Source organism: Dendrobates tinctorius, unplaced genomic scaffold, assembly GCF_039654945.1.
Source record: "Dendrobates tinctorius isolate UK_male_01 unplaced genomic scaffold, ASM3965494v1 ptg000103l, whole genome shotgun sequence".
NCBI classification, from domain to species: Eukaryota; Metazoa; Chordata; class Amphibia; order Anura; family Dendrobatidae; genus Dendrobates; species Dendrobates tinctorius.
The window spans coordinates 35,308,055-35,330,277 of NW_027361771.1; the positions used below are offsets into that span (position 1 = coordinate 35,308,055).

General features: G+C 44.8%; 1 protein-coding gene across 5 annotated transcripts in view; it reads left to right on the forward strand.

The window, feature by feature from the left end:
• Nucleotides 1–22,223, forward strand: part of LOC141100202 (uncharacterized) — a 144,772-nt gene that overhangs the window by 45,599 nt on the left and 76,950 nt on the right. The window contains exons 6-7 of one of the 5 annotated variants that reach the window (XM_073588543.1): nt 8,732–9,758; nt 10,223–11,021. The exons of 1 other annotated variant lie outside the window; for it this stretch is intronic. In XM_073588543.1, coding sequence (XP_073444644.1) covers nt 8,981–9,758; nt 10,223–10,266 — 822 coding nt within the window. In that variant the 5' untranslated portion in view covers nt 8,732–8,980 and the 3' untranslated portion in view covers nt 10,267–11,021. Of the gene's footprint in view, nt 1–8,731; nt 11,022–22,223 lie in introns of those variants that run through there. 3 more of the 5 variants (XM_073588542.1, XM_073588545.1, XM_073588544.1) reach the window with 3 other exon arrangements.

The following is a 22,223-nucleotide window of genomic DNA, read 5'->3' on the forward strand; positions in this document are numbered from 1 at the left end:
TGTCCTGTCAGTGTACGAGTTAATGTTTGTTTCTGTCTTTGTGACCCCAAGTCTGCCCTTACTAATTTGTCCTTAATGTTCTGTGGTCTACACATCAATGGTAAATGCTTGAAAGTGTTGATGTTTCGGTAGGCCTTGGTCAAGAGGGACCAATGTTTGTGAACTCTTTGCATTGAGGGATGATGACTGTGAACAAACCGAAGTCTGTGTGTTTTATATGGGGTAATAGTAGCATGATCCAAGTCAGATAATGCTCTGGTCAGTTCGTTGTTCGTGATTTCGGACAACTCCTCTATCTTGGCCGAAATCACAATGCACAAAAATTTACACTCAGTAACCACCCGTAAAGGAATCGCTGGGTCAACTGCCACATCCAAGCCCAAGACTTGTCCCAATTAATGGATAGTCCTGAAATAGTCCCAAATTTAGTAATGCTGTGCATAGCAATCCTCAGACTCCTGTGCATTTCCTAGGAACAGTAACACATCATCCGCATAAAGGATCTTTATGATATTGAAACGGGTGACATGTTGTTTCTCAGTTAGTGGACATGCAGGTCTTATATCCATCCAGAGTTTCCTCATACGATTCATGTATCCTCTCTCATTTGGTCTGCTATTGCAGTCGCATTTCATTAGATCGAGGGTTTTCTTGTCTTGCCCCTGAACGGTTTGTTCCAGTAGCCCATTTATCATCAGACTGTCCACTGTTTGGGCGCATGGCAGAGCTTGGAAGGGAAGGAGCACCGTTTGACCTTTTCAACGCAGAATTGGATGGAATTGAGATCAGATGCCATGTCGCATCTCAACTCCAACCCTAACCCCAACACACCCCTAACCCTAATCTCAACCCTAACCCTAGCCCTAACTCTAATGGGAAAATGGAAATAAATACCGTATTGTTCGCTTTATAAGACGCTCCGGATTATAAGACGCACCACAAATTTTGAGGAGAAAAATAAGAATTTTTTTTTAATAAAATGGTGGTGCTTCTTATCCTTGCATTTTATTGCTTACCGGGGTTGGTGACTGCGGTGTAGCGGGGTCCCAGGCTCACTCCTGGAAGAGGCAGGAGTGGAGTGATGCTGCAGGCCGCATTCAGGGATGGGGGGGGCTCCGATGTGTGCCACTGCTGCCGGGTCTCTCCAGGTGTCCGGCGGTTGCTGGACGGTGTTGCGGGTGTGTCCAGTGCCCAGCGGTGCTGCGTGTGTGCCCGGCGCTGCCCGGGGCTCTGCCGACATTGTGCGACAGGCCAGAGCCCCGGCATTTTCACGGTTCCCCTGTGTGCCATGGTTCCGGTAAAAAAATGGCCGCCATCGCTTGCGCAGATGGGATCTCGGGTCCCAGCTCTCAAGAGATGAGGTTTCAGATCTCCTCTTTTGAGAGCTGGGTCCCGAGATCCCATCTGCGCAAGCGCCAGTGGCCATTTTCTTTATCGGAGCCAACGCACACACAGGGGAACCGTGGAAATGCTGGGGCTCTGGCCTGTCCCACAACGTGGGCAGAGCCCCGGGCACACACGCAGCATCGCTGGGCACCGGAGACACCCGCAGCATCGGCCAGCAACCGCCGGACACCCCCTGATCATGGCCTATGGTAAGGCATGTCCGCTTTGTAAGACGCACCCGCTTTTCCCCCAAATTTGGGGGAAAAAAGTATGTCTTACAAAGTGAAAAATACGGTACTTTTTAAAAATTTTTTATTATTTTTCCCTAACTAAGTGGGGTGATCTAATCCTTATAAACAGGGAGGAAATGGTTGAGGAGGTAAAAGTGGCTGGGACCCTAGGAGGTAGCGACCATGCTATTTTAGAATTTTGGATAACTAGAGGCGGAAGACCTGTGAAGACTCAGACGTCAAGGTTAGATTTCAGAAAGGCAGATTTTAAGGGATTCAGAAAGAGAATTGGAGGGATCCAATGGCTGGATATCCTTAAAGACAAAAATGTCCAGGAAGGATGGGAAATCTTGAAAAATGAAATTCTCAAAGCACAGTTGTTAACAATTCCGAAAAGAGGGAAGAATAGGAAGCATTTAAGGAAACCAGGATGGATGAACACAAAACTTAAGCACATGCTAAAAAGGAAGAAAAAAATGTTTATAAAATGGAAAGAGGGAGGCATATCTAAAGAAGAATATAATGCTGTCTGCAGAACCTGCAGGGCACAAATCAGATTACTAAAGCTGAAAATGAATTGAGGCTTGCAAGAGATGTCAAAAGCAATAATAAAGGATTTTGGGGATATGTCAAAAGTAAAAGAAAAGTCAAAGATGCTATAGGATTTTTACAGGATGAAAATGATGAAATGGTAAGACAGGATGTTGAGAAGGCTGAACTTTTAAATTCCTATTTTGCATCTGTTTTCTCTCAGAAAGGAAATGTAACATCAACTGTTCCTCACTGTCCTATTAAGGGAATAGAAGAATCCAGGATATCTATAAACAGAAAGATAGTGAGGAAACACTTAGCTAACCTAAATGAATTCAAGTCTCCAGGTCCAGATGAATTACACCCCAGAGTACTGAAGGAGATAGCAGAAGAAATTTTTGAACCCCTCTCCATAATCTTTGAAAAGTCTTGGAGAACAGGAGAAGTGCCAGAAGACTGGAGAAGAGCAAATGTTGTTCCTATCTTCAAAAAGGGGAAGAAGGTGGACCCAGGCAACTATAGGCCGGTGAGTCTGACTTCTATACCAGGAAAGATCTTTGAACAAATTATTAAACAACATGTATGTCAGTACCTGGATAAGAATGATGTGATTAAACAGAGTCAGCATGGGTTTGTAACTAATAAGTCATGTCAGACTAACTTAATTTCCTTCTATGACGGAATCACTGATTGGGTGGATCAAGGAAATGCTGTAGATATAGTATATCTTGACTTCAGCAAAGCATTTGACAAAGTATCTCATACAATCCTTATTGAAAAAATGACTAAGTATGGAATGGACAAGGCAACTGTTAGGTGGATTCATAACTGGCTTAGTGATCGGACCCAAAGAGTGGTCGTAAATGGCTGCACATCCAGTTGGAAGAATATCTCAAGTGGGGTACCACAGGGCTCTGTCCTGGGCCCTGTATTGTTCAACATCTTTATCAACGATTTAGATGAAGGAATTGAGGGTAAACTGATTAAATTTGCTGATGACACAAAGGAGGGATAGCTAATACTAGAGAAGAGAGAGAGAGGATTCAAAAAGATATAAATAAACTGGAGAAGTGGGCAGCAACTAACAAAATGGTTTTTAACAGGGAGAAATGCAAAGTACTACATCTGGGCAATAAAAATGAAAAAAGCATATACAGAATGGGAGGAATAGGGCTAAGTGACAGCACATGTGAAAAAGACTTGGGTATACTAGTAGATCACAAACGGAATGAGTCAACAGTGTGATGCAGCAGCAAAAAAGGCAAATGCAATTCTAGGATGTATTAACAGAAGCATACAGTCTAGATCACGTGAAGTCATTATTTCCCTCTACTCCTCTTTGGTCAGACCTCATCTGGAATATTGTGTCCAGTTTTGGGCACCACATTTTAAAAAAGACATCAACAAACTGGAGCAAGTTCAGAAAAGAGCGACCAGAATGGTGACTGGTCTGCAAACCCTGTCTTATGAGGAAAGGTTGCAGGATTTGGGAATGTTTAGTTTGCAAAAGAGAAGACTGAGAGGAGACTTAATAGCTGTCTACAAATATCTAAAGGGCTGTCACATTGCAGAAGGATCAACTTTATTCTCATTTGCACAAGGAAAGACTAGAAGCAATGGGATGAAACTGAATGGGAGGAGACACAGATTAGATATTAGAAAAAACTTTTTGCCAGTTAGAGTGATCAATGAGTGGAACAGGCTGCCACGAGAAGTGGTGAGTTCTCCTTCAATGGAAGTCTTCAAACAGAGGCTGGACAGACATCTGACTGGGATGATTTGGCGAATCCTGCTTTGAGCAGGGGGTTGGACCAGATGGCCCAGGAGGTCCCTTCCAACTCTACGATTCTATGATTCTATGATAAAGGGGGGATTTGGTTTACTATTTATAGCAGCAGGTACTGGGAAAGCCGCCTCCCTTCAGGACCCGGAAGGCCCCCGCGGCCATCTTGGATCCAGGAGCCTGCAGGAAGGAGGCCCTCGGAACAAGGCAAGCACATCGCGTTGTTCCAAGGGGCTCAGGGAAGCACGCACGGAGCCCCCTCCCTGAGTGATTATTCCCTATGCCCCAGGACACTGCGATCATGTTTGATCGCTGTGTGCCGGGGGTTAATGTGCCGAGAGCGGTCCGTGACCGCTCCTGGCACATAGTGCCGGGTGTCAGCTGTGATAATCAGCTGACACCCGGCCACGATCAGCTGCGCTCCCCCCAGGGCCCATGGACGGGATAGTACGTCAAATGTCAGAAAGGGATTAAAGACAAAATTGGCTCTGTCACTAAGGGGATAAAGAGAAGTCAGCAGGTTTTGCTATGTAATCGGAGAGCAGCATGATATCTGGGCAAATACCCCCAATTCCAGTGAGGAGTCACTTACAGAGCTGTGTGTTACTGTTTCAATACAATTAACCCCTTAATGACCGGAGCTTTTTTCGATTTTCCGTTTTTCGCTCCCCTTCTTTCCAGAGCCATAACTTTTTTATTTTTCCATCAATATGGCCATGTGAGGGCTTATTTTTTTGTGGGACGAGTTGAACTTTTGAACGACACCATTGTTTCTACCATGCCGTGTACTCGAAAACGGGTACAAAATTCCAAGTGTGGTGAAATTGCAAAAAAAAAAAGTGCAATCCCAAACTTGTTTTTTGCTTTGGGTTTTTGCTAGGTCAGTTTTAGGTTCACTATAAAATGCTATCATTATGATTCTCCAGGTCATTACGAGTTCATAGACACCAATCATGTCTAGGTTCTCTTTTATCTGAGTGGTGAAAAAAAAATTCCAATGTTGGCTTAAAAAAAAGCACAATTTTCTGAGACCCGTAGCGTCTCCATTTTTCATCCTCTGGGGTCGGGTGAGGGCTTATTTTTTGCGTGCCAGGCTGACGTTTTTAATGATACCACTTTTGTGCAAATACGTTCTTTTGATTGCCTGTTATTGCATTTTAATTCTGGCGTTTTGAATTTTTTTCTCGCTACGCCGTTTAGCGATTGGGTTAATCCTTTTTTTTTATTGATCGGGTGATTCTGAACGCGGCGATGCCAAATTTATGTATGTGTGATTTGTGTTTTTGTTTTTATTTTATTTTGATTGGAGCAAAAAGAGGGTGATTTGAACTTTTAGTTGTTTTTTGTTTTTACTATTGGCATGCTTCAATAGCCTCCATGGGAGGCTAGAAGCATGCCATACTTGTACTTGATCGGCTCTGCTACATATGGGGTGGCACTTATAGCATTGTACCGGCAACAACCATAGAGATCTCTGAGACCTCTGGTTATCAAGGTAACGCGTTGCTGACCCCCGCTCACGTGACGGGGGTCGGCGATGCGCTCATTTCCGGCCCAGCGGCCGGAAGCGGTAGTTAAATGCCCGTTGTCAGTGTTTGACAGCGGGATTTAACTAGTTAATATAATAGGTGCGGGCGGATCGCGATTCCGCTCGTGCCTATTGGGGGCACATGTCAGCTGTTTATAACAGCTGACATGTCACGGCTTTGAGGTGGACTCGCCACCGGAGCTCACCTCAAAGCAGGGGACACTGACCGCTGATGTATCCCGTCAGCAGTCGGAAAGGGGTTAATATTTGAGTAGTAGATTAGGTGTAGGACTAGGTGTTTCGTGCATCCTAGTCAACTGCTCTGTGTAATTCCCCCACACACACACCACTCTTTGGCTGCTTTCTATCAATGTACAGTATATACAGAATGCTTCCACAGTGATGTGAGTGGGGTTATACAGAGTTCAGCATCGTGAGCAATGCTAAATTTGCATTATTGTATCAAAATATTGATATTAACCCCTTCACCCCCAAGGGTGGTTTGCACATTCATGACCGGGCCAATTTTTTACAATTCTGACCACTGTCCCTTTATGAGATAATAACTCTGGAACGCTTCCATGGATCCCGGTGATTCTGACATTGTTTTCTCGTGACATATTGTACTTCATGTCAGTGGTAACATTTTATTGATATAACATGCGTTTTTTTAAAAAAATTGAATGTTTAAAAAAATGAACATTTTAACTTTTTTTCACAAAAAAAATTTATTTCAGGCCCAATTTTTTTTATTTTACCAAGGGTAACAGGAGAAATTGGACTGCAAAAGTTATTGTGCAATTTGTCCTGAGTAGGCTGACACCTGATATGTGGGGGGGAACCACTGTTTCGGCGCATGGCAGAGCTCAGAAGGGAAGGAGCGCCTTTTGACTTTTTCGACGCAAAATTGGCTGGAATTGAGATCGGGCGCCATGTCACGTTTGGAGAGCACCTGATGTACCTAAACAGTGGAAACCCCCCAATTCTAACTCCAACCCTAACCCCAACACACCCCTAACCCTAATCTCAGCCCTAGCCCTAACCCTAATGGGAAAATGGAAATAAATACTTTTTTTTTAATTTTATTATTTTTCCCTAACTAAGGGGGTGATAACGGGGGGTTTGATTTACTATTTATGGTGGTTTTTATGTTTGGCGGCTTTCACACGCTAAAAGATGCTTTTTATTGTAAAAAGTTTTTGCATCACCACATTTTGAGAGCTATAATTTTTCCGTATCTTGAACCACAGAGTCATGTGAGGTTTTATTTTTTGCGGGACGAGTTGACGTTTTTATTGGTACCATTTTCGGGCACGTGACATTTTTTGATCGCTTTTTATTCCGATTTTTGGGACGCAGAATGAACAAAAACCAGCATTTCAAGAATTTCTTTTGAGGGGTGCGTTTACACCATTCCGCGTGTGGTAAAATTGATAAAGGGGTTTTATTCTTCAGGTCAGTACGATTACAGCGATACCTCATTTATGTCGTTTTTTTACGTTTTGTCGCTGTTATGCAATAAAAACTATTTTATATAAAAAATAATTATTTTTGCATCGCTTTATTCTGCGAGCTATAAGGCTGGTTTCACATTAGCGCTTTTTAAGCGCACGGAGGCCGGGGGTAGCTCCGCCCCCGAGCCGGCTCTCTGCCCGGCGTGCCCGCCCCTTGCTTGTAGCGCCGCCTCCTAGCGGACAGCGGCGCCTGCGATCGGCGCACCCTATCTTTAGCATAGGGTGCGCAGATCGTGCGCAGGCCGTGCGCTAGTTGCGCTTTGACCTGCGCTGCGCACTTTTGACGGTGCGCCGTGCGCGCCAAAATCCGAAAAGTTCGATTTTGGCGCGCACGGCGCACCGTCAAAAGTGCGCAGCGCAGGTCAAAGCGCAACTAGCGCACGGCCTGCGCACGATCTGCGCACCCTATGCTAAAGATAGGGTGCGCCGATCGCAGGCGCCGCTGTCCGCTAGGAGGCGGCGCTACAAGCAAGGGGCGGGCACGCCGGGCAGAGATCCGGCTCGGGGGCGGAGCTACCCCCGGCCGTGCGTGCGCTTAAAAAGCGCTAATGTGAAACCAGCCTAACTTTTATTTTTTCGCTGATGATGCTGTATGGCAGCTTTTTTTTTGTGGGACAAGATGCCGTTTTCAGCAGTACCATGGTTATTCATATCCGTCTTTTTGTTCGGCGGTATGATAATAAAGCATTGTTTCTTTTTCTTTTTTTTTTTTTAGGGGTTCACTAAATGGGTTAACTAGTGGGATAGTTTTATAGGGCGGGTCGTTATGGACGCGGCGGTACTAAATCTGTGTACTTTTATTGTTTTGGGTTTTTCTATTTAGAAAAAAAAGAGTTTATTAGGGAATATTTTTTTTTTTTTTTTAAATTTATTTTTACACGTGTTTTTTTTTTTTTTTTTTTTTTTTTTTACTTTATTATATTGTCCCGGGGGGGGGACATCACTGTCTTTTGTCAGATCGCCGATCTGACACTTAGAACAGCGCTGTGTCAGATCGGCGATCTGACAGGCGCTGCTGCAGGCTTCTGCCTGCCTGCTCTCAGCAGGCAGTGAGGAAGACGCCTCCCTGCAAGACCCCAAAGACCCCTGGGGCCATATTGGATCTGGGGGTCTGCAGGGAGGAGGACACTCGGAGCGACGCAGCACATCGCGTCGCTACGGGGGTTGCAGGGAAGCACGAATGGAGCCCCCTCCCTGCGCGCTTCTCTCCTATGCCCCCGGTACACTGCGTTCATGTTTGATTGCAGTGTGCCAGGGGTTAATGTGCCGGGGACGGTCCGTGACCGCCCCTGACACACAGTGCTGGGTGTCAGCTGTGATAATCAGCTGACACCCGCCCGCGATCAGCTGTGCTCCCCCCGTGAGCGCCGCTGATCGCGTGTGACGTAATATTCCGTCCTTGGGACTTAGGTCCCAGGTCACATGGACGGAATATTACGTCCAATGTAGGAAAGGGGTTAACAAAATTTCTACCAGAGAATGTCCTTAGAATACTTTCTCTACTTTAAATGGGGTGAATCGTTAGCTCTCGGCCTCCTTCCACCTACTAAGACATTTTCTGACTTGTGTAACATATAATTCATAATGTGACTTTGATACTTGTTACATTTATTTCTTCTACAGTACTATAATATAACCACCTACCATGGAGCTAAACATTGAAAACTTTTATTTTTGGAGGTTCTCTTTAAAATGAATGCTGTTGAACTCTGGTATTGATTACGTCCTATAGACATTAATGTTTTTATTGTTCTCCCAGCAGATGGAACCATAATAAGGACTAGTTCAGAGGAACATCTCCTTTTTTCTCCAAGCTTTGAAACACAAGATTGCACACTTAAAAAAACGTGTAGCTCCGATTGCTCCCTGGTATGTCACAGGGAAGAAAAATCCTCTGATCCTCACGTACACACACAATCTTTTCATAACCCACATTCAGTTGATAAAAGCGTTAATATTTTTACTTGTGATAAATGTGGGAATTCTTTTTCTACCATTGATCAATTTCATGACCATCAGCAAATCCACTTGGAAGAGAAGCCATACACGTGTTCTTCATGTAAAAAATGTTTTTCAACTCAAGCAACCTTTTCTAAACCACCAACAAATCCACACAAGTGTAGATCCTTTTGAATGTTCGGAATGTGGAAGATGTTTTAGCCAGAAGTCCCACCTTAATAAACATTACAGAAGTCACAAAGGGGTAAAATCATTTCCTTGTTTGGAATGTGGAAAATGTTTTACCCAGAAAGGCCATCTAAGCAATCACCAGAGACTTCATACGGGAAAGAACATTTTTACTTGTCCAGAGTGCAAAAAACCCTTTACATTGAGATCACAGCTTGAGAAACACCTGCGAATCCACACAGGAGAGAAGCCATTTTTGTGCAAAGAATGTGGGAGAGGTTTTAGTCAGAAGTCTGTACTCACTAACCATCAAAGACGCCACACAGGAGAGAGGCCATTCTCTTGTCCAGAATGTGGAAAGTGTTTTTCTAGGAAATCAAGTCCTTTTGAACATCAAGTTATTCATAAAGCGGAGAGGCCTTTCCCATGTTCTGTTTGTGGGAAAAGCTTTAAACATAAATCTACTCTCATTAATCACCAAAGGAGTCACACGGGAAAGAAGCCATTTGTGTGTTCTGAATGTGGGAAGGGTTTTACACGAAAATCAAGTCTTTCAGAACATTGCACAATTCACACTGGGGAGCAATTCTCATGTCCACTGTGTGGTAAACTGTTTGCAAAGAGATTGACATTCCTCAAACATCAGGAAAGTCATTTAGGTGAGCACCCGCTATCATGTTCTGACTGGCAAATGTTATACACAACTGTCAGAACTTATTCTACATCAAGAAAATCACAGATGACAAGTAGATAACGTGAGATGGGATCATAGCGTTACTTGAAAATTAATCATATTATATACATATAATAATAATAATTGTATATGGGTAGCACGGTGGCTCAGTGGTTAGTACTGCAGCCTTGCAGCGCTGGAGTCCTGGGTTCGAATCCCACCAAGGACAACATCTGCAAGGAGTTTGTGTGTTCTCCCCGTGTTTGCGTGGGTTTCCTCCGGGTTCTCCAGTTTCCTCCCACACTCCAAAGACATACTGATAGGGAATTTAGATGATAATGTGTGCAAACTGTAAAGCGCTGCGGAATATGCTAGCGCTATATAAAAATAAAAATTATTATAATCATATGGATTCCCTGAAATGCAAATTATGATATACTTTCTTAACAGCAAGAAACAATGTGCAATTTCAAGCAGGTGCATACCTCCGATAGTGGTCTACAGTCAATGGATGGAGATGATTGCTCTTCTATAAAAACTGGCACAGTATGGATATCATCCTTCCATCCTTTCTAATCCTAGAAGTTTTTAAGATCTTGAACTTTATACTGCAATATTTGGCAGAAGATCTTTGTTTCAGGTAATAAAACCGTCTGCTTGCTTTCCCGCAACAGTGGCTCTCATGTCCATGGACAGATATTGCAGCTCTGTTTAAATATGTTTGAGCTTGTTTGTAACCGCTCATAGACAAGGGAAATGCTTTTTACAAACAGAATATCTTTATTAGTTGTCTAAGATAGCCCTTTTAATGTTTAAAGTGTTTTAAAGAGAGAGTTGTTCTAAATGGAAAACAGCTCTTTAGAAGGCTAATAGACATTGAATGTAACAGTGGTATGCATGTGCAGATACCTGTCCATTCTAACAGGCCTTTTACAGCTCCTGATATAGCCAGTGGATTGGTTATAAAGGGATTGTCCTATATTGGCAAGTTACGTCCTATGATAACATGGTACTCTAGTAGTTGGTTACCTGGTGGAGTGCAGCGTCCAATACTTATATAACTAATTAGACACATTCCCGATGCAGGACATGTTTAAGTACATTTCAATATACTATATATCAAGCAACGAGAGTACAAATAAAACTTACCCTTTTAATAAATGTTACTAAAAAAAGCCATGCTCATGAACACGCACATAACGTGTAGAAGTGGAATGTTAAAATAAAAGGTGCTAATATATATACAACATTTCTGTGCAATGAGTATTAAAGTGCCCATGGCGACAACAGTGCAAGTAAAAAATCGGAAAGGTCTCATCAGTATCCTTTGTAGCGGATGTAGACCATAAAAGAAAGCGCTGGAGGAAGGGGAGAAGGTAATCAGATGACCTTAATATCCCCTGTCGTGCCCCATTCATAGACTCCTGCCCTGACAAGGGCAGTACCCAAGAGTGGTGCTACTATTAAATGACCCCCAAGTCACCTCTATGCCTGCTGCATTGAGACACCACTCACTAGTGAAGTGGTTGCAATGAACATGGAAGTAAATCCATTCCTAGCTATGTTAGATCCCATGTTAAACCTCACAGTTGGGATGTGATATGAAAAAACCTCAAATGGAGAGATACATTGTCAAGTAACATTGTTCATACCGGGTAAAACAACCTGACTATATAACCTAATTGACGGCCTGAAAAAAAAAATGGTAAAAAGGCACGAAATAGGAAAAAATAGGGACAAAGGGGAATCGGGGAGGGGAGGGAAAAAGGAAGGAAATTACACAAAACAGCTGATGTTCAGCTGTTCATTGAGCCCCTAGGGGCTGCAGGTTTGTAGTCCATAGATCTATTTACTCTTCCTTTTGGGAAGGAGTCTGTCATATTTGCACCCTCTTTTAGGAGATCTGCACAAATTGATCCCAGTAAACATCAAGAGTGAAGTGTCGCCACCATACATACCGTTGATGTGTTTTGCAGTGGATGTATCATGACCGTTATTGCTGTCCCCAATGTGTTGCGCCACCATTTTTCTGTAAAGTTTTTCCTACATGTGCCTTGCCACATGCACACCTAGCTTTATAGATAATCCTCTTGGTTCTACAATTACTAAGATTATTTTTAGTGTAGCATTTCTGGATAACATGACTTAAGAATGCCTTGCCAGTGTATGGATTGTTGCAAAATAATTTTTTGTTTTTTATTATACAAGTATTTACACCACAGTGAATAGTTGATGGTGATGGGCATTACAGTAGCTTAGGTATAGGTAATGTGTCGACCCGGACTGGGTCTTTTTCGAACCTTGCTGGAAAAAAACATATAAAGTATTACTGTGCAGTACAAATATACAAGTGATCACATACAAAAATAGACAGAACCAAGAAAATAATCCTGTAAAATCAGACAAAATTATATGCACAGTTCATAGTGAAGTAAACAAACATATAAAAATAATAAAATAGTAACATAGTTATTAAGGTTGAAGGGAGACTTTAAGTCCATCTAGTTCAACCCATATCCTATCCTAACCTGCCCTAACATGTTGATCCAGAGGAAGGCAAAAAAAACCCATGTGGCAAACAGTAAGCTTCACTTTGGGGAAAAAAAATTCCTTCCCGACTCCACATACGGCAATCAGACTAGCTCCCTGGATCAATAGGAGCATTAGTTTAGACTTAATGTATGCATGATCTACTATCTGGAAAGCAACTTACTATATACGGTATACTCTTGTATAAACCGATCCGAGTATAAGCCGAGGCACCTAATTTTGCCACAAAAACTGGAAAAGCGTATTGACTCTAGTATAAGCCGGGTATGCATTGTCCCATAATCCCCATCCTGGTATGCATGCTTGGTTCCTCATCCCCATCCTTGCATGCATTGCTCCATATTAGCATCCTTGCATTCATGGCTCCTTATTCCAATCCTTATAATGATGCCAACTACCAGGAGGATCACAAAAAGGCCCCTAAAAGGGATTTTTCTTCAATGTCTCCTCTTACGAAGAGATGTTGGGGGCTGGTGGTCCTCCATCATGACGTTCTTGTACAGATCCATGTGTCCTTCTATGTACTCCCACTCCTCCATGGAGAAATGGACAGTGACATCCTGACACCTTATAGGAACCTGACACACAATGATACAGTCATCACCCAGACACATCATCCCTTGTGTTACTGTATAATGCCCCAGTATTCCCAGCAGCGCTCACCTCTCCAGTCAGCAGCTCAATCATCTTGTTGGTGAGGTCCAGGATCTTCTGATCATTGTTTTGCACTTGCCTCAGTAAGTGGTGTAGGCAAAGTGATGGGGATTCTGCTCCATTGTTCTGACACGCAAAGACAGCTGGTACAGTCTTCAGAGGTCTGCCTTGCTACCGTGTATTCCTGTGAATGTAGGGGAACTCTAAAAAGTATCACTATGCACATTCCCAGTATCGCTTACCTCTCCAATCCTATATCTATGCAAGAAACAGAGAGAAAATATGAAAGCTGCTTGATGTGAGTGCCCTATATTGCTCACCTCTCCAGTCAACAGATAGATGATCTCCAGGGTGAAGCTTAATAAGCTGCTGACAGTCTTATTCTTGACCTGGTCCATCCTCAGCGGTTCAGTCACAAAAATTAGGATTTACGATGGGAATGTGAGACATCAGCTTGAGGGTTCTTATGCTGTACACATTTTCAGGAAAAAAAACAGCTTGTAAATTTATATATAAGCTTAAACGGTTGTTGTCATTTCAATAAATGTATCTCCATTTGATAGCCAGTGTACTAAATAGCCAAGTTGTAAGTCACTTTATTTACAGAGTTTTTTTACACCTGTAAAACGTGAGCCACTAAGGGTGACTTCCTCCTCTGTAACGTGCTGCTTGTTGTGAGCGTTTCAATGCAATCCTATGGCGGCGGAATCGCCGCGATTCCGCAGAAAGAATGGACATGCTGCGGATTTTACCACTATGCGATTTTGCAGCAGAAAAATTTGCAGCATGGGCACAGCAATTGCGGAATCCCATAGGATTGCATGGAAATGCGATTTTATGTGTTTTTAAGCATTTCCGCTGCGGGAAACACTTACAAAACGCAACATTGGCACACAGCCTAAAATCCACAGCATGTCCATTCTTTCTGCTGAATTGCGGCGATTCCGCCGCCATAGGATTGCATTGATTCACTCACTCAACGCATGTGGGTATGCCCACCATGCGTGAAGTGAGTGCTTAATGTGCAGATGGTACCCAGGGTCTGGAGGAGAGGAGACTCTCCTCCATGCCCTGGGTACCATATTCCTGTAAAAATAGAATTAAAATAAAAAATAGTGATATACAGTCATATGTTAAAGTTTGGGCACCCCTATTAATGTTAACCTTTTTTCTTTATAACAATTTTGTTTTTTGCAACAGCTATTTCAGTTTCATATATCTAATAACTGATGGACTCAGTTATATTTCTGGATTCAAATGAAGTTTATTGTACTAACAGAAAATGTGCAATCTGCATTTTAACCAAATTTGACCGGTGCAAAAGTATGGGCACCGCAACATAAAAGTGACATTAATATTTCGTAGATCCTCCTTTTGCAAAAATAACAGCCTCTAGTCGCTTCCTGTAGCTATTAATGAGTTCCTGGATCCTGGATGAAGGTATTTGTGACCATTCCTGTTTACAAAACAATTCCAGTTCAGTTAAGTTTGATGGTCGCCGAGCATGGACAGCCCGCTTCAAATCATCCCACAGATGTTCAATGATATTCAGGTCTGGGGACTGGGATGGCCATTCCAGAACATTGTAACTGTTCCTCTGCATGAATGCCTGAGTAGATTTGGAGTGGTGTTTTGGATCATTGTCTTGCTGAAATATCCATCCCCTGCATAACTTCAACTTCGTCACTGATTCTTGCACATTATTGTCAAGAATCTGCTGATACTCAGTTGAATCCATGCGGCCCTCAACTTTAACTAGATTCCTGGTGCTGGCATTGGCCACACAGCCCCAAAGCATGATGGAACCTCCACCAAATTTTACTGTGGGTAGCAAGTGTTTTTCTTGGAATGCTGTGTTTTTTAGCCTCCATGCATAACGCCTTTTTGTATGACCGAACAACTCAATCTTTGTTTCATCAGTCCACAGGACCTTCTTCCAAAATGTAACTGGCTTGTCCAAATGTGCTTTTGCATACCTCAGGCGACTCTGTTTGTGGTGTGCTTGCAGAAAAGGCTTCTTTCGCATCACTCTCCCATACAGCTTCTCCTTGTGCAAAGTGCGCTGTATTGTTGACCGATGCACAGTGACACCATCTGCAGCAAGATGATGCTGCAGGTCTTTGGAGGTGGTCTGTGGATTGTCCTTGACTGTTCTCACCATTCTTCTTCTCTGCCTTTCTGATATTTTTCTTGGCCTGCCACTTCTGGGCTTAACAAGAACTGTACCTGTTCTCTTCCGTTTCCTTACTGTGTTCCTCACAGTGGAAACGGACAGGTTAAATCTCTGAGACAACTTTTTGTATCCTTCCCCTGAAAAGCTATGTTGAATTATCTTTGTTTTCAGATCATTTGAGAGTTGTTTTGAGGAGCCCATGATGCCACTCTTCATAGGAGAATCAAATAGGAGAACTACTTGCAAGTGGCCACCTTAAATACCTTTTCTCATGATTTGATACACCTGGCTATGAAGATCAAAGCGCAATGAGGTTACAAAACCAATTTAGTGCTTCAGGGAGTCAGTAAAAAGTAGTTAGGAGTGTTCAAATCAAGAAAATGATAAGGGTACCCATACTTTTGCACCGGTCAAATTTTGTTAAAATGCAGATTGCACATTTTCTGTTAGTACAATAAACCACATTTGAATCCAGAAATATAACTGAGTCCATCAGTTATTAGATATATGAAACTGAAATAGCTGTTCCAAAAACCAAAATTGTTATAAAGAAAAAAGGTTAACATTAATAGGGGTACCCAAACTTTAACATATGACTGTACTTACCCTCTGATGGCCCCCGGAGTCCTCCCGGCTCTCAGCGGTGCTGGCGGCATCTTTCGTTCCCTGGGATGCATTGCGTGAATCACCTGAGATGATGTAGCGGTCTCGCGAGTGTGACGTTACAAAGGTCCTTAGTTCAAAGCATCCCTTGGAACATACCGGGAGCGCAGCTATGGACATCGGTGGCCGTCAGAAGGTGAGATTAACCATATTTTTTATTTTTTTTATTTTTAACATTCTATCTTTTACTATTGATGCTGCATAGCAGGATCAATAGTAAAACATTGGTCACATTTGTCAAGCGCTATGCTTGACAAGTGTGACCAACCTGTCAATCACTTTTCCAAGCAATGCTTCAAATCGCTTAGGAAAGCGCTAGCATTCTGCAAGCTAAAAACCCATGCGAATTTCGAATGTGTTTTACCCGTGGCAGGGAGTTGTGGAAATGCTATGGACATTTCTGCAGCATTTCTGCAACGTGGGCACTTAGCAGATGGTCATGCATGGTCATAGTCACTGCCAGTTGCATTCCACAGTGGAAAGCATGGCAAATTCAGGCTTCCGATGCAGGAATCGGGAAAGCTCACCACAAGAAGCTGCTGGACCTCGGCGCAATCCTGGCACCTTCAAGACTTATGGGAGGAGTCACATCCCATGGATGTCCTCACATAGTGTCACAGCACTTATATAACTGACCCTGCATCTCTTCCTCTCCTTCAAAAAGCAACAGTATTCCCAGCAGATGCCTAGGTGTATTGCCAAGTTTTTAGCACTAAGGTTCGGCTATGGCTTTAAAGAAGGCTACTACTTGCGATATAACGCAATTTTATTTCAAAGTACAAAATTAAAGGAATACCACCATGGTTACTTACCGGTAGCCGGTTTTTCCGGAACCCATGACAGCACCACCTGAGAGAGGGATCCGCCCCGCCAGGACATGAACCTACTGAGACATAAGGGGCGGCACCTCTCCCCCGCTTCAGTTGGGTTACAGAGCATTGAGAGGACTTCCCGGTTAGTTACATGTTTAATCCAACACCACAACACTCAAAACACCCTACTAATTGTGCACACCCATACAGTGAAAAAGGGGGGGAATGTACGGGTGCTGTCATGGGTTCCGGAAAAACCGGCTACCGGTAAGTAACCATGGTGGTTTTCCCTTCACCCATGACAGCACCACCTGAGAGATTTTTGGAGACTTCGAAACACCTTAGGGAGGGACCACCGCTTGCAGCACCCTTCTACCAAAGGTTAAGTCAGCAGAGGAGGATAGATTTAATCTATAGTGCTTAAAGAAGGTTGAAGGTGAGGCCCAGGTAGCGGCCTTACAAATCTGTTCGATTGATACCTCTGCCTTTTCAGCCCAGGAGGTCGCCACGGCTCTGGTGGAATGAGCCTTGATGCCGTCAGGAATCGGGATACCACTAGCTGAATAGGCTACACTAATGGCTTCCCTAATCCATCTAGCAATAGTCCCTTTTGAAACCCCATAGCCTTTCCTGGCACCCTGAAAAGCTACGAATAGGGACTGTGACCTCCTCCACTGGCTAGTGGCAGATATATATTCTACGAGAGCCCTTTTAACATCCAGACTATGGAATTTTTCCTCCCCCAGATTTTTTGGATTTTCGCAAAAGGATGGAAGGACAATTTCCTGACCCCGATGGAAATCTGATACTACCTTGGGCAGATAACTGGGGTCTGTTCTTAAAACTACCCTATCCTGAAAGACTTGCGTGTAAGGAGGATTTACTGAGAGAGCCTGTAAGTCGCTTATCCTGCGGGCTGATGTGAGGGCTACTAACAGGATTGTTTTTAGGGTCAAGAACTTTAGGGGTAGCTGATGTAATGGCTCATACGGATCTTTTGTAAGGGCTTCTAACACCAGGTTTAAATCCCAGGGGGCTATTTTGGGTATTGGAATAGGCTTAGCTCTATGGCAGGATTTAATAAATCTGGCTATCCACCTATCTGATGCCAGTTTGCAATTGTAGAGCGCCCCTAGTGCCGACACCTGAACCTTAAGTGTGTTTACTGCTAACCCCATCTGCAACCCAGATTGTAAGAACTCTAGGATGGCCCTAATCGGGGGTTCTTTTCCTAACGGCTTACCCAAGAACTGTAGGAACTTATCCCATGTTCTGCCGTAGATGTTAGTAGTCACCGGTTTCCTGCTTTTTAGCAGAGTGGCCACCAGCCCAGGGGAGAACCCCCTATCCATTAAAAGCGACCTTTCAAATTCCACGCCGTCAGATGGAATCCTTTGACCTGAGCGTGCAATATTGGACCCTGAGCTAGTAGGTCCGGGATTTCTGGCAGAACCCATGGATCGGAGAGGGACATCTTCCGTAGCAGAGCAAACCAGGGCCTTTTTGGCCAGAATGGAGCTATTAGAATCACCCTGGCTTGATCGTTTCTGATTTTTCTTACCACAGTTGGGATCAGAGCTACTGGGGGGAACGCGTAAGCCAGTCTGAAGTTCCACTGGATGTGCAACGAGTCCACTGCCCATGGATTTTCCCTCGGGTTTAGAGAGCAGAACCTTTCTGTTTGCCTGTTGTGCTTGTTTGCAAAGAGGTCTATCACCGGTTCCCCCCAAAGCTGAATTATCTTTTGAAAAATGGACCGGTTTAGCGCCCATTCTCCTTGCCTCAGGGTATTGCGACTCAGGAAATCTGCCTTTTTCTGCCCCTTTTATGTGTAGGGCTGTCACGGAGTGTAGGTGTTCCTCTGCACTGTTCAGAATGTCTGTTGCTGCTTCCATTAAGGAGTGTGATTTTGTCCCACCTTGGTGGTTGATGTATGCCACTGCTACCTTGTTGTCTGACATGATGCGTACGTCTCGACCCTGGAGTAGCGGAATGAAGTGGCTTAGGGCCTTGCCCACTGCCCACAGTTCTCTCAGGTTGGAGGATGCCTTCCTTTCTTGAGGTGTCCAGGAACCCTGACCTATGAGGCCCCTTAGGTGTGCCCCCCACCCCGAGGAGCTTGCATCTGTTAAAATTATATCTGTCGCCTGTCTGTCCCATGGTATTCCTAAGGTCAGATTTGTCCCGTTCAACCACCAGTTGAGAGAGTCTCTGGTTTTTGAGGAAAGCTCCAGCTTCCCTTCCAAACGCCCTCTTAGCGATCTTTGTGCTCTTAGTATCTCCCCCTGGAGTTGCCGGGTGTGAAACTGAGCCCACCTGACCGCCGGAATACAGGATGTTAGGGTACCTAGTAGGGACATTGCTTTTCTTAATGTCATACATGGTTGGTTTCGGCCCGCCAAGGCCAGATTTTGTACCTTCTCTATCTTGGACTCTGGGAGCAGACACTCTTGCCTTTCTGAGTCCAGTATAAATCCTAGGAAGGTCTGTTTCTTTAGGGGTTGTAGTTTTGATTTTTTGAAATTGACTATCCACCCTAATTCTTGCAAGGTGTTGATCACCTGAGTCAACTGTGCTGTACAGTGGTCCTCTGAACTGCCCACTATAAGAAAATCGTCCAGGTATGGTATTATGACCGTATCGTGAATCCGGAGAAAGGCTGTCACTTCCGCTATGACCTTGGTGAAGACCCTCGGGGCTATGGATATGCCAAACGGAAGAGCCCTGAACTGAAAGTGCCTTAGTGTGCCCTGAATATAAAGCGCTACCCTCAGGTATTTCTGGTAATCTGGATGGATAGGGATGTGATAATACGCATCCTTTAAATCGACTACGGCCATGAAGCAATCTTGATGTAGCAGCTTTACTGCCGTAGTCACTGATTCCATCTTGAAGGTCGGGTTCCTTATCCAAAGATTGAGGCGTCTGAGATTTATGATTGTCCTGAACGACTGATCTGGTTTTTTTATTAGAAAAAGGGGTGAATAAAACCCCTTTCCTTCCTGTAAGCGTGGCACCTCGGACAGTACCCGCTTGTCTATCAGGCTCAGGATTTCTGTTTCTAAGGCCAGTTGTTCTTCGGTCATCTTCCTGATAGGTGTGATGACGACCACGGGTTTTGGCTGACGAATAAAGGGGATTTTCAGGCCTTCTTTTAGGATGCTCAGAATCCAGGTATTGGAGGAGATCTTTTCCCAGGCCTGGAAAAAGAGTGCCAATCTCCCTCCTACTGGAATACCGGCGTCATTGTGGTGACTTTTTTGAGGTGGAGGTGCCTCCACCAAACATAAACCCTGATTCTTTCTTTCTTTTATCCTCCCATCTTCTCCTGTCAGCGGGAGGACGTCCTCTATTGAATCTCCCCCTCCGAAAGGGCTGTCTCCTCTGATCCATAGGGAATCTGGGGAAGCCTTTTTTCTTATCGCCTGCTTTCTCCAGAATATCGTCCAAGTTCTTGCCGAACAGGAATCGACCATCGCAGGGGAGAGAGCACAATTTGGCCTTGGACTGAAGGTCACCCGGACAGCCCTTAAGCCATAACGCGCGTCTAGCAGCATTTGATAGTGACGCTGCTCTGGCTGTCAATCGCATAGAGTCCGCCGAGGTATCTGCCAAAAAAGCCGCTGCCCCGTGCAAGAGATACATGTCTGATAAGATCTTCTCTCTTGGGACCCTTGACGCCAGCTTCTCTTCTAACTGCTGCAGCCAGATCATAAGGGAGCGTGCCGTGCAGGTGCCCGCTATCGCCGGCTTTAGACCTCCTGCTGTCGCTTCCCATGCGTGCCTCAAATATGAGTCCGCTTTTTTGTCCAGCGGGTCTCTAAGAACCCCTGCATCTTCCAAGGGCAGGGCCGACCTTTTGGAAGATCTGGACACCGCTGCATCTATTTTTCGGACTTTGTCCCATACCTCCGTATCCTTGTATTCAAAGGGGTATCGTCTCTTAGAGGCGGATGGAAGGGCCCCCGATTTTTCAGGCTTTTTCCACTCCTTCTCAATAAGCGCCTGGATTTTCGCGTTTACTGGAAAGGTTCGTTTTTTCCTCTCCTGAAGCCCCCCAAACATGACGTCCTCTAGGGTTTTAGCCGCCCTTTCTTCCTGTAGGCCCATTGTGGTTCTAATGGCCTTTAGGAGGGCATCTGTATCTTCTACAGGGAAACATGGCTTACCCCCTGTGTCACTATCTGAGGAGTCTGAGGAGGATGATTTTTCCGCCTGAGATGATACTGACGCGGAATCTGAGGGGGAACTAGGGAAATCCTTCCTGCTTTTTTTCCCTTTTTTCAATAAGGACTTAATTGAGCCTTCCATTTCTGACCTGAGGGCAGATATTAGATTGGCTGCGAAACTAGGCGCTTCCTCCGCCATAGTCCGCTGAATGCACGAAGCACAGAGATCTTTTTGCCAGTCTCTTGCTAGGGGAGATTTACATATAGCACAATCCCTATTCTTCTTCTTGCTTCCCGCTTTTCTGGGCCTTTCCTACAGGGTGAAGCATACAATAGAAAACCCCTATTAATATACTGTTAACATTCACGAAGATCACTCACCACCCGTAATCAAGGGTACCGGACTTGGAGGCTGCATCGGAGCACCTGACCCGCGCTCTTTGGACTTTGAGGAGTGCCCCGACCTGCGGCTGGGGCGACTGCTGCTTGAATGGCTTCCATGCTTCCTGCCAGAGGGCTGTGAGGGAGGCAGGGACGCTGAACGTTCCTGCTCGGACTCCATTTTGCACCGCCGATCTACAGCTGTCTTCCTCCTTTTAAATTGCATGCCTCCGCCTGGTGAGCGTCTTCCTCCCCTCCCCCCTGCGACCGCCGGCTCAGCGCTTCAGAAGCCGGCCGGCGTCGCACCCAGCGCCATTACACCGTCGCCTTCTGCTGAAGACGCCAGCGTCTCTCCCCTACCACGGGGATCGAGATGCGGCGTGCGCGAGGGGAGGGCGGCGCGGTGGGGGCTTCCCGGAGCCACCGGAATCCCATCCACGCCCGCACGAACCTGGAGCCCCAGGGACCCCGGGGACTGCGCTTCCAGGACCCGACGGCCGGCGCTACAGGTAAGCTACCTGTTCTTCCCGCGCCGGGACGGGCCTGGGTCTTATCTTTTTCTTCGCCCATGACAGGCACCGCCACAGTGGGATTCCTTCCAGGACAGGAACCCAACTGAAGCGGGGGAGAGGTGCCTCCCCTTATGTCTCAGTAGGTTCCTGTCCTGGCGGGGCGGATCCCTCTCTCAGGTGGTGCTGTCATGGGTGAAGGGAAAAGTATGATTGCATACACTTTTGTATATTTTAAGATGCAAAGGTTAAATATATATATATATATAAAGATTGCATGCATATAATGATTAATAATAATAAATTTTAATTTTATAGCGCCGACTTATTCCGCAGCACTTTACATTTCAGAGGGGATTTGTACAGACAATAGACATTACAGCATAGCAATAATCACATACAGTAGATTATAACAAATACCAAGAGGAATGAGGGCCCTGCTCGCAAGCTTACAGTCTATGAGGAAAGAGGTAGACACGAAAGGTGGGTGGTAACAGTTGCCCTGATTGTATGGACCAGCCATAATGTTAAGTGTGTGAC